Source organism: Chelonoidis abingdonii, chromosome 10, assembly GCF_003597395.2.
Source record: "Chelonoidis abingdonii isolate Lonesome George chromosome 10, CheloAbing_2.0, whole genome shotgun sequence".
In the NCBI taxonomy this organism is placed as follows: Eukaryota; Metazoa; Chordata; order Testudines; family Testudinidae; genus Chelonoidis; species Chelonoidis abingdonii.
The window spans coordinates 68,522,410-68,535,816 of record NC_133778.1 but is presented as its reverse complement, the minus strand read 5'-3'; the positions used below and the strand labels follow the sequence as shown (position 1 = coordinate 68,535,816).

Below are 13,407 nucleotides of genomic sequence, written 5' to 3'. Positions count from 1 at the left end.
AATGTGACCAATAATGAATGCTACAGAGGATAGGGTAAGAAACCCCCTACTGGACAATTATGAATAATCAGACAATAAAGAAGTTTCTTCCTCACTCACCAGTAAGAGATTGTCTTATGTTCAGAAACACAGGAGTCATATTTATTTTATTTTTGTTCTGTCTAAAGGGAGGGACTGTATTTTTATTATGTGTTTGTCCTGCACCTGGTACAATGGGTTCCAGGTCCATAACTAGGTGCTGTGATAATACAAACAATAAATAATAATACTCCCATTAACTACATAACCTGTAACATTCAGAAAAACATTCATTTTGGGAAATGAATATTTCTCTTTTATTCCGAAATACAAATAGAACATTGTCTGTGTCTCAAAAAGACAAAAAGTTATAATGAATGGTTGCGTTTTCAAAGTAGATTAGGGGATTTAGACATAACTCATTAATATTATCAGAGGGTATGTTTCTAAGCGCTTTGTCCTCATCAGCTTGGAAAATCTCAGCCACTGTTCTTAGTGCGGTACTTACCTTCATAGCTATCACTATTGAAATTGGAATCGACTTTCATTGCATCTTCTATGAGTTTAGTAACTTCGCTAGAGTTTAATTGTGTGGTCACTTTAAACATGTTCCTTACTGTCACACTAGTTCCACTGGTCCCCGCTTTATTCTGTATTTTAGATTTTGCTGAACTTTGTCTGAAAAATAAATATCTAGTGTAATTGTAGAAAGTACCATAAACACCACATTTACTTTAACAACAGATTTTTGTAATCAGTCAAACAGGCATATCTTAGGCAGCACGAGCAGATTTGCCCACAGACAAATTATACCACTGTGCAGTGCCTCTTGGTTCTCTAGCAATAACATCTTGAGGGGGTAAACATAATTCAGTCTCCACATCTCATTCTTTAGTCTCTGCTCTGCCAACAAGTGAGCCAATGAATGTCAAATGAGTTGCAACAGGATTTTATGAAATGGTCATTTTCTCACTAGAAATAAGACTGAGATCACAAATTCACTGACTACTGGTTATTTGCACCAACCAGGATCTCATGTCAACTGGTAACCAAGAGGTTTAAGATGCTCTGTCTTACTTAGTAACATCTTGAGGCATTCCGTCCTTGTTGTGATGAGGTTTTCACTCTTAACACTCATCATTACACTTTCAAGAGCCAGATTTTCAAATAACATGGGTGTACAATTGCCCAAGTAATTTTTGCACATTGTGTTAAGTGCATATGTACACGTACAAATAAGTAAAAGGCTGAAGTCAGAGTGATCCTAAATGTGCCCCAAAACATTTTTCCCTCTTAATGCTGCTGAATACAATAGTAACTTTACTAAGGGCCAGATTCTGATACCTATATTCATGATGAACAGAGTCTCATGCCATGTTTGTCTTGCTCCATTGGCTATTATCAGTGGGAATACCCATGGAGTAAAGTGCTACTCAGCATAAGTAAGATTCTTGGAATCTGGCCCTAAACATTTATGTACCACATCGATACCATATTCTACTTTTAGTATTTTTGCAAAATTCCCATTGTTTCTGGTGGGAGTTCTGCTGTGCATCAAGGGGTATATAGGGTATTGTCTCAGCTCACCCGACACACAGGATGAGTCTGAAACTGCAGATGTTAAAATGTGTATGTTCCAAAGTGCGCCACATTCCCAGAAGCAAGAAGTCCCCACTGATCTGAAACCTCGTTTAGCTGAGTTCATTTCATATTGCTTATCTCATTTGATTAAATGAAGATTGAGGGTATATAAGCTGGGGCAAACTAAGAAAGCAATGTGAGCTCTGTGTTCTGTGTCTATGCTATATACACAAAGAGAGATCACACACACACACACACACACATACACAGGAGCTTACTTTATATTCACAATTATCGTCTCTTCATAGTCTGTCTGAGATTTGAAAGTTGTTTTGAACTATGAAAGATAAAATGAAATTGGTTTATACCTTTGTAAGACCACAGAACAAAATAGCGAAGGAAAATTTGCGGGGTTCATCTCTCTCAGAGCCAGTTAGGGAAATTAAAGGTCCAGAGTTCCTCACACCATGTCCAGGCAAATTCCTATTGACTCCTAAGAGAGCTCAGCCTAAGCAAGGAATGCCGGAGTGGGCCATACAATTATGAGTATAATAATAAATTACCACTACATACAGACATTGTAGTGGGCACCATCCTCCCAGGCTCCACACTTAAAGAGATGACTCTGTGCACAGATCTTCCTCATCCAGGTTGGACAGAGGGGGAGAGGAAGCCACCCCGGTGGAACCAAAACCCTGTTCCCCACAAAACTATGGATGGGCATCCTTGGGCCTCTGATATCCATGGTGAGGAAGCAGACCAGGGACAGAGGCAGTGGGGTGGGTTCAGGATGAACATCATTTCCCTCTCTGCCCCCTTGGCAAGCGGTGAATGGTTAGTTGAGTCTTAAGCAGTGGTAACTTTTCCGTGCCTCCTTCTTCACCCCATCCAGCCCCCGACTGTGTGCACTGGAGCTTTCCCCCCACCACTTAAAATAGGGTAGAGGGAAGTTTCCCAGAAGCACTGGATAATGGAGGAATCCTTGGTAGCACAGGTCCAATGGAAGTTCACAGCTAGAGAGCATGTGCAGGATAGTGAGCCCAGGAGATGATGAGGAGACACATCTGCCCACAGATGTTCCTGTTCCTCACAGATATTCATGTGTATCTAGGAGGTTTAGTGGCTGAGACCCCTTCTTTGAGCACAAGGATGTCTGTGTGCGGATACACTCATATACAGATTCCATCCCCCTGGCTTAAGTACCCAGGGGAAATCCCACAATGAGCAACTCATAGTGGCTTCTGTTCTGAGACCTCCTCACACAGGTTTCTTAGCAGGGGGGAAAGATCTCCCTTCGCTTCACTTATCAGTGCCATGTGGGGCACCAACAAGCGCCTCTTATGATGAGCAAACCTATCAGCATAGTCATTAAAGAACACTAGTATAATCACCCAGTATATCCCACTTCCCCAAGAAAGATGTTCCAAGACTTCAGTTAATGTTTATACAAATGCACATGGTATTTAACATTCCCCTCATTCATACTATTCATCTACTTATGGAACAAAAATTAGGACTCTTATTTTGGTGCCTAAATCCATATTTAGACATCTAACCTTTAGGCATCCATGTCTGAAAATGCTGGCCTTTACTTATGGTCATATGGTAGGAATATCTTTTTCTGTATAAAACTGTAACCTGCTTTTACTCTTATGATTGAGAATTACTGTCTTGAACTTGCTGATTATGTTCAAATAGTTATTACTGAGTAGGATCATGTTTATTGAGTTCTGTCAAAAAATGTAAACGTTTTGCAGGAACATGTCGATTTCCATGAAAGCGGCAATGAAAAAAATGGAGGTAGCAGTGGAATTTTCCCTTCTATCAGCCTGGGTGGTTCCCTCTCCTCCTCAAACTTCCTTCTGTTGCCAGTCTGGGGGTTTCACCCTCCCACTTCCCGCCATCCTAAGTCAGCTGGGAGGAAGGGACAGGGAGACCTGGGACAGGTGCCAGCAGCATTGATATGTTCCTAAATGGGAATTTCCCTTTCATGGGAAATTCTGAAGTTTGATGTTTTGATCCGATTTGGAACGAAACAAAATCTTGCACACTTGGAATTTCCTGTGGGACAGAAATCCCATTTGTTGGCCAGCTATAGTATACAAGGCCAAATCTTGGTTTCTTATCTATGAAAGAAAGAGAACGATACTTAAGGCACAACCTATACTGCCAAACTCAGTTTCCTATCTGCTTCTAGGCCCTTATTTCACCACAGCCTGCTCCCAGACTGCATTCCCTGCACCAACTTTTATTTAATACCTTGGAGAGGGCTTCCAACCTGCCTTGCTCTTAAAGGGATAGCACTCTGTCATAGGGTCTGTTTGTTTTACGTTCTGCAGGACTTTTTCATAAGGGAAGCTAGTAAGCAAATTAGGAGCAAATTCTGATCTCTGACACATACATGCAACTTCCACTGACTTCCGTAGGAATGATGTGTGTACTTATCTGAGGGTAGAATTTGGCTGCCATGTAAAGGGGTCTAGACTGACGTAGCATGTCCCGTGACGGAGGTAGAGGAAGGTGTAAGTCACACTGACCAAGACTCTACTTTGAGGCCCCATATCTTCCTGCACATATCTCATTCCAGGAAGCAGATCTCACGATTAAATATATATGGAAGAATTTTTTTAAATGACTCACAAAATCTGTGACGATCTTGTATAATTTATCATACTCTGAAGAGCTTTCATTTGCCATCCTGTCGGAATACGTTACATTCACTGTAAACTGTCCAGGGAATACTTTTCCTAAAAATAAAGCACAGACATTAATTAATTACACTGCATTTGTAATAAACAGGGTTAAATGTTGGGTTATCCATGTTTTAGAAATGGGAAGTAGTTCTACATAGGATCTATATTTGTTAATTTTCTTCTATTGGAGGAGACAAGAAGGGATAAGTATTCACTTAATCAACTCTTATCAACAAAGGGCTAAACCCTGCTATCAGTGGGCATGGAGGGAAGAGAAACTGACGTGGTTCTTCTACTAAAATAATGTTAAACTATGAGTGTGGCTCAATGCAAACAAAAACAGGATATGTCTAAGTAATACAGCATTTAATGGCATAAGCCAAGATTTTCATAAATGGGTGTCTAGGTGTCGACATGGGGTCCCCCAGGGATCAGTTCTGGGTCTGGTTCTATTCAATATCTTCATCAGTGAATTAGATAATGGCACAGAGAGTACCCTTATAAAGTTTGCAGAGAATACCAAGCTGGGAGAGGTTGAAAATGCTTTGGAAGGTTAAAATACAAAATGATCTGGATAGCGGATCAAAAGCTAAATATGATTGAACAGTGTAACACTGTTGCCAAAAAAGCAAACATCATTCTGGGATGTATTAGCAAGAGTGTTGTAAGCAAGATACGAGAAGTAATTCTTCTACTCTACTCCACGCTGATTACTCCTCAACTGGAGTATTATGTCCAGTTCTGGGCACCACATTTCAGGAAAGATGTGGACAAATTGGAGAAAGTCCAGAGAAGAGCAACAAAAATGATTAAAGGTCTAGAAAACTTGACCTATGAGGGAGGATTGAAAAAAACTGGGCTTGTTTAATCTGGAGAAGAGAGGACAGAGAGGGAAGAGAAGACTCAGGGGACATTTTTCAAGTACATAAAAGGTTGTTACAAGAAGGAGGGAGAAAAATTAACCTTATTCTACAATGATAGGACATGAAGCAATGGGCTTAATTTGCAGCAGGGGAGGTTTAGTCTGGACATTAGGAAAAACCTTCAACTGTCAGGGTGGTTAAATACTGGAATAAATTGCCTAGGGAGGTTGTGGAATCTCCATCATTGGAAATTTTTAAGAGCAGGTTAGACAAACACCTGTCAGGGATTGTCTAGATAATACTTAGTCCTGCCATGAGTGCAGGGCACTAGATTAGATGACCTCTCAAGGTCCCGTCCAGTCCTATGGTTCTATGACATATGGATTTTGGGGCAGATTTTCAAAGGTACAGTGTTGTCCAAAGGTGTCTAATGATTGAAATCATGGGTGTTAGGTGCCTAACCTGCTTAGACACTTCTGAAAATCCTACTTGGTGCCAACATACATCTCTTGGTGCCTAAATAACTTTGAAAAGCTGGCCCTTTGGCACCTAAGAGGCCTAATTTCCCCAAATGCTGAGCATCCAGAAGCTCCTATGCAGTCCCACTTCAACAGGACTTGGTGGGTGCTCACCAGTTTGGAAAATCAGGCCATTTTTTTAGAAGCCTATTTTGGGTGCCTGCTTTTTTACAATCTTGGCCATAAACATTAGTTTCTACTTACCCTGGGATTTCTGTCTGCTTTTCACACAATTTAATCCACACCCTTAGCACTGTGGAAGTGCAATTTTTTCTAGTGTGTTAAATCCTTTTGTTTCAATAATGTTTCAGGAGATAAAACAGGTCAACTCAATGGAAACTATTTGCAGAGTAAAGTACTACTCAGTGTGGGTGAGAGTGGAAGAGACTTGCCCAGACCATGAATATTTCCACTGAGAAAATTAGAATGAGTATAGAAAATGCACCACTGTCTGTGCAGTGAATTAAGAAAACAGATCACCCCCAACTCACCTTCCTGACATCCTGATGTTGTGTAGTAGTATCCGTATGGGCACTGGCACGTATAATCTTGATATAGGTTAATACACTTAGCACTGCCATTGCATGGTTTATTTGCACAGGGCAGAGGTGCTTCTAAGAGGAAAGATATTGATACAGCTGAACAGTGCACTAGACCAGGAGGATGGAAGCTTTTCATTTTCCTCCTATTGAACTATTTATGCTTCAGGAAAATTCAAACACTTAAACATTCCTTATGACAGTAGGCCAAATCCTCAGCTGGTGTAGAACATGCATATATTACCTATCTCATAGAACTGGAAGGGACACTGAAAGGTTATCAAGTCCAGTCCAGTCCCGTCCCCTGACTTCACTAGCAGGATCAAGTATGGATTTTTGCCCCAGATCTCTAGGTGGCCCCCTCAATGACTGAATTCACACACTGGGTTTAGCAGGCCAATGCTCAAACCATTGAGCTATCCCTCCCCCCCATGACTTCCATGGAGCTATGCCTGTTTACAGCAGCTGAGGATCTGGCCCAGCATGCAACAGTGAGACCACAGATGAATCATGATATGCAATCAATTCTAAACCTGAAAGTTTTTCTCTAAGCAAACATGGGCAAAAAGGACTCAGGATTTGCCCTTGGAAAAAGTATTTATTCTCATTGGCTGTACGTACCATAGGATTTTTTACATTTTGCATCCAGCACCAAGCACAGACATTTTACCATCGTGTCACTGTCTTAACCTAGTGCTTCCACCGTTACAAGCACTTGTGGAACTGCACTGGCTCTAGACAAATGATGCAAAAACTTCTAGTGGAAAACAAGCCTCAATTTCACCATCAGTACAATGTGGATAAGAGAACCAACTGTATAATAAGACCACATCACAGATATATCAGTTACCTGATGTACGTCTAGAGTTCTCAACATGTAATACGGTATTTAATTGGTAGTAGAATATTATCTAGTGATCTCCAAATTCAGACATGCTATGAGTGTATTTGGAGATCACAAGATAATCTCAAAGTCTTTATTTGTTTCAATCCTAATTGCTATAGGTTAGATCCTTACAGGTGCAGACCATTCAGCTCTGATCCAGCAAAGCATATAAACACATGCTTACCTTCAATAGAGTATTCACATGCTTAAACTTCAAGCACACGGAGAAGTGATTTGCTGGACTGGGGCTAGAATGCTCAGCAACTTGAAGGAATGAGCCCTTAATGCCTTCTGCTGGCCTAAGGCATTTGTTAGAAAGACGTATATCTGCTCAGAGTGAAAATAGTTTTTTTTCATTCACTCATGAAAGATAAAGCTCCCAAACCCATCGGTCTTTACACAAGCAAAACTCCCATTGAAGCTTACGGGAGTTTTGCTAGAATAAGGAGAGAGCAGGTATCTTTGCAGCTTTACTGCAAACCTCACATGTATTCCATTCTGCCTGGTACCCTCCTTACCTGTTGTAGCTGGGGGTGCTGTCGTAACGGGTAATTCTGAAACAGATAGAACAATTCTTAAAATGCAAACACCCCTGCAACATACTGGTAAATTTATATAGACACAGGACCTGATCCTACCGTTACTTATCATGCAATCCCCCTGCATTTGTGCACCACGTTTTGGGCCTACAGTCTATTATATTTCAGTTTGCTGGGAGATGTGAGGTACTTGTCCATTTGCTGTAAACCTTCAACGTGCTAACATGTAAGTGACACTTACCCTATTGTACACATATAAATATTGGGTTAAATTGATCCTTGGAGTAAGTCAGTGTAACTGCACTGTGAGAGCGACACCAAATCACACCAATGAGGGTTTAGTCTATTATATTTTGGGGGTGGGGGTGGGGAGGAATAATCAAGTATACATGGTGGAGTATGGGAGCAAAAATTTAAAGTTTTACTGGTTTGGAAGATATTTGTGGATTTCTTTATATCAAGTAAGTATCACCTCTTGCTCAGTATAGCCAACCAGGTTACGCACTTGCTTCACTTTCAGTATATGAATAGTCCCAAATAAATGCAGTGGGACTAGTCATATGCTTGAAGTTAAGCAAGTGCATAAGTCTTTGTGGGGTCTTAATTAGTTTCCCGTATTGTCCGTGTTGGTTTTCCCCACAGCAAAGGGAGAGAGGAACACTTTGTGCATAGTCAGTTTCACTGCTTCCTCTCTTGTTTGTGTGGGTCTCACGTGGCAATGAGGGAGAGGAAAATGTAATTGTAAAACCCCAGAATTTAGCTGAGGAGCTTAGGGTCTGGTGTAGGACTTGAAACAACTTTGAATTCCTTTTTGTAAATTACTAACTTCCCAGTTAGCAGTGTCCCTTTAGTATTACTAGCTACTGAACTGGCTGCTCAGAATTATATCATTATTTATTAATTCTAATTATTTTCCCATAGCATCCTATTCGAATCAGTCCCCTAAGTGATCAATCCCTTCCATTTCTCCATGCTTACTTGTTGTCATCAGGGGAGCTGTGGAAGAGTTAGTTCCTATGAAAAAAGGAAACAAAATCTTAGAATACAAGGAAATGGTAAATGTATAAACGCCATCAAGTCTGAACTTTGCAAAGGCAACTAGATGACATGGCTATTTTAACTCCTTAGCAACTGGGAGTTGTGCTGGCCTTGTCCAGTGGTCACATCACTGTTTCAAATGTTACCATGGAAAATAAGTGTAATTTCATATAGGCTGAATAGGAAACCACCAGGATTAGTTGGTGGGAACAAAACCTAGCGTGTCAGCACAAAGGATGAATTCACCTCTGAAAAAGGGCACCAGTATGTAGCCTAGGCACCAGGTAAACTCTCTGCTCCAGATTTACAAAGAGTTTAGCTGCCTATAGATGCCTGACGGGATTTTTAAAAATGCTTTTATTTCAATGGGATTTAGGCTCTACACGTCTGAAAACCCCACTAGGGGCCTAGCTGCATCTTTAGGTACCCAAATACTTTTGATAATCTGGCCCCTTACTCCTTCCATTTCTTTCTGCCTGGCACAGGAGGGGAAGGTATGGTAGAGTGATGTAGAAAAGTGATTAAATCAATCTTAAAATGCAAATCCTACTAGAACAGTCTGGTAAATATATGCTTAACAAAGCGATGCACATTGTTACCGGCATTTTATGTGCAACTCCGTTGCTGCGGCTGTCAATACTTACTAACAAAGCATATTCGCTGTGAGGGGGCTTCCATCATGCTTAGGGTGACCAGATAGCAAGTGTGAAAAATTGGGACAGGGGTGAGGGGTAATAGGTGTCTATATAAGAAAAAGCTGCCAAAATCAGGACTGTCCCTACAAAATCGGGATATCTGGTCACCCTAATCATGCTCCTGGCCAAGATCCATGAAAACTTGCCTCTGTATTCAGACCTCTTCAACCACCCTCCAGTTCGCCTGTCTTCTAGATGCCCTTTATGGTCTCTTATGCCATATGATGAGGGAATTCGCTTGGTGTGATGAGTGTCAGTAACAACCACCATCAATCACATTCTCATCACCAACTGAACCATCTGTCCACCAGGTTTTCAGTTGCCATGGCACCTGTGGCTATCCCTGACTTGGTTCCAAACAGGACAGGGCAATTGTGTAGCCAATCTCTTTAAATGGGGTTTTTCTAATGGCCCACTATGGAGATGTGGTCAACTTCAGACTATGTCACATATCCTTGACAACTGCCTGCTGACTTACTTTGACGGGGGCTACTGGCTCTTCACCAGGCTGGTGACAATGCTATCAACTGGCTGGGCACACTGCGCTTACACTGATGATGATGAGGAGGAGCAGAGGGGGAAAATATACATTTTTTTTCAGTTCTTGTTTTGGTTTGTTCACTTGGGGCTGCACTTTGTATATAGTTATTTTCGCTGTTTCGCTGATATAACCAGTAAATGCTTCAGTTTCCCCTCTTTGTTTCTGTGTGAGTCTTTCACAGCAGCAGGGGAGAGAAAACATCTAGGAAAATGCGATTGTAAAACCATAAAAACTGTCAGGGGCAAGTGTACTTGAAACTATTTTAAATTTATATTTGAAATCGACGCTCCATTATGTAACCAATACTCTTCTAATATCACCAGCTATTGGTATTAGCTTAGCACAGTTACATTAATGGCACTATTGTTTCTTATCTACAATTAGTATCCCCCAGTCTGCCCTTGGCCCAAGCTGCCAGGGGCTCCCGTGTTGATTTAAACTACAACAGCAGTGGTGTCCGGAACTCTAGGCCCTTTTAAATTGCCGGCCCCAGGGCAGTTACTCTCTTTGCCCGCCCCCGCCCATCAGCGGCCAGGGTGAGCGGGCAAAATGGGCAGGGATGTTAAAGCGCTGCAGGGTCCTTTGCCATGGCAACTTTAATGTTGCTGTGCCACTGCCCCCCCCCCCAGGTGACCAGATGTCCCAATTTTATAGGGACGGTCCCAATTTTGGAGTCTTTTTCTTATACAGGTGCCTATTATCCCCCAATCCCCGTCCTGATTTTTCACACTTGCTGTCTGGTCACCCTACCCGCTCCCTCCCCCTATCAGTGGCCCTGCCAATGGGGGTGGGGGAGCGCACCAACATTAATGCGCTGCCACAGCAAAGGACTATCCTTCAAGCACTGCCACGGCAGCACTTTAATGTCCCTGCCCGTTTTGTCACCTCTGTGGGCAGCTCTACCAGCAGGCCGCCAATGCGGGGAAGGGGCAGCAACATTAAAGCCCTGTCGCAGCAAAGGACCAGGGCTTTAACGTTGCTACCTGTTCCTGCCCCCACGTCAGCGGCCTGCCAGTACAGACCCTACTGGCATGCCCCCCCAGGGGAGGCAAAAGGGGCAAGGACGTTAAAGCGCTGCCGCAGTAGCACTTTAATGTGGGCTGGGTATGGGCCGGTGCGGGTTCTGACCAGTATGAAGTACCGGCCCGTACCGGCTCACTTTCACCCCTGCTGTTGGGAGTTCTAACTTTTTAGCAACTGGAGATGTGATGTCCTTGTCGGTTTGTTATGTTAATGTTACCACTGGTAGCGTGCAAATCAAATTTTAGACATGGATTACCAAAACCATCGGGGATATTAGCATGAATTAAAGCCAGGACTAATGTTAAAATTCACTCTCTATGGTGTGGACTCTTCATAATGTGTGTCTGTATGTGTGTGTATATACACACACACATACACACAGTAAAAGCTGTTTTATCCAGCATGTTGGCGGAATGAGGGGGTGCCGGTATATGAAAAATGCCAGTTATCTAAGAGAGAGGGAGTTTGAGTGCAGGAGGGTTGCAGGGCTGGAGGCTGAGGTGTGGGATACGCTGTGGGGCACAAATTCTGGGAGGGAGTGTGGGGTTGGGGTGTGGGACGGGGTGTGGGATGCGGGCTCTGAGAGGGATTTTGGAGGTGGGAGGAGGCTTGGGGTGCCAGATCTGGGGGTGCTCATCTCAGGCGGCTCCCTGCAAGCGGCAACCTGTCCCAGCTACTCCTACGTGGAGGTGCGGCAGGTGGCTCTGCGCACTGCCCCCACCCCACCCCAAGTGCTGGCTCTGCAGCTCTCATCGGCCAGGAACTGAAGCCATTGGGAGCTGTGAAGGCGGCACCTGTGGGGGGAGGCAGTGCGCAGAGCTGCCTGCCATGCCTCCACCTAGGAGTAGCTGGGACAGGTCGCCGCTTGCAGGGAGCTGCCTGAGGTGAGTGTCCCCTGGATCCGGCAGGTGAGTGCATTTCTGCAAATGTGACCTATAAAATAAGGCATACACAATTAGCAGACACCAGTAAAAAAATTTTGGTTTAAGGGATTTGACCAGCATCACATAAGAACTCTGTGGTAGAGGCAGGGATAGAATTCAATTCTCTAGGAGGCTAATTCAACCATCTGAACCACAAAACCATCCTTTCTAATGAGGCTCACAGAGGCCGGTAAACAAATGTGGGTCCTACAGATAACAGCCTCATTCACTACACAGTCTTGATACAAAGTGCATGTGATGGATCTACTCTGGGAATGTGAGGCCAGGATCTTGTGGAAAAAATATTAGTGATCGTGTAACAAAGACTGTTATTGTAGTGCATATGCACAAGAGGGCCACATCATAAACTTGCTGCATCTGCAAAATGGCAATAACAGAGCGATTGGAGGAAAAAACTGTTTTTCCTCTATTTAGTCAGTTTGTTGCCTTTTTCATTTGACAACACCTTGTGACTAGCCTGTGTCAGTGTTTACCCTGTAGAGCCAGGCAACTCTTTGTATGGATGTCTCATTGCTACAGGGGACGAAAAGAGAGGACCTGAAGCTTCTTTTATAGAACTTCTATAAACTGACAAAATTCCAAATTGACAAAGACCCTTTAATATCATCAGCTACTCTGTTGGGTCTTCACAATTAAATCACTGTGAGTTTTACTTATTATTTACAGTTATTTTCTATAGTAAAATATTTTGATGGTGATTTTAAGCTTCACATTTCTCAATCAGTTCCATTCCTCCTGTTTACCTGTCGTATTAGTGGGTACCTGAGTAGTGGCATCTACTGTAAGAGAAGAAAGAAATCTTTTAATGCAAGCCATGCTATGACATCCTAGTAAATATATATTGAAATCAGCCCTGACCCTAACTCAGAGAATGGCCAGGAAACTTTTAAGTTCCTTGGAAGATGTGGTGTTCTTGTCCATTGGTTATGATAACGTCCCAAATATTAACATGTACATTAAACGTTATCATGTGAGGGTAAGATATATTTATTTAAACCACTAGGAGGCATCAGAGGGAACAAACCCTGAGATTATCAGCACCATGTATTCAGCAGCAGCTACAGCAGACTCCAAAGGGCCGTAGCCTCTTTGCAAATCATGTTAGTGTCCCATGATTAGTCCATCAGTAATAATGATTTTTCTTCCGCACCCCCATAGCTGTGCATGATGCTATGAAACATCAGATATATTACTCCTCTCTTCACTCCTAGTCCTTCTGTTTACTTGACACAGCTGTGACATATTTGCAAAAAGGATTTAACAGAGAGTTTAGAGGGAAAAAACTCTATTTTTTCTCTTTAGTCAGTTTCTGTACTTTAGGCATTTGATAACACTTTGTGTTAGCCTGTGTCAGTGGTTTCCCTGTAGAGTTCGACAATCAGTTCCACCTCCATTCTTTGTATGGGTGTCCCACTGCTAGAGGGTGAAGAAAACGGAAGATCTGAAAGCTTCCTTTAAACGCCTTTTAGAAACTGACTAAATTCCAAATTGACATCAGCTACTCTGTTGAGTCTTCACAATTAAATCAT

General features: G+C 42.6%; 1 protein-coding gene across 1 annotated transcript in view; it reads right to left on the bottom strand.

Moving 5' to 3' along the window:
* MUC13 (mucin 13, cell surface associated) overlaps positions 1–13,407 on the bottom strand; it is a 35,966-nt gene that overhangs the window by 11,859 nt on the left and 10,700 nt on the right. Inside the window, exons 2-6 of the mRNA XM_075069832.1 lie at positions 7,617–7,652; positions 6,165–6,287; positions 4,240–4,346; positions 1,878–1,936; positions 527–696 (exon numbers count right to left, since the gene is read on the bottom strand). Of these exons, the coding sequence (XP_074925933.1) occupies positions 527–696; positions 1,878–1,936; positions 4,240–4,346; positions 6,165–6,287; positions 7,617–7,652 (495 nt within the window). The remainder of the gene's footprint in view (positions 1–526; positions 697–1,877; positions 1,937–4,239; positions 4,347–6,164; positions 6,288–7,616; positions 7,653–13,407) is intronic.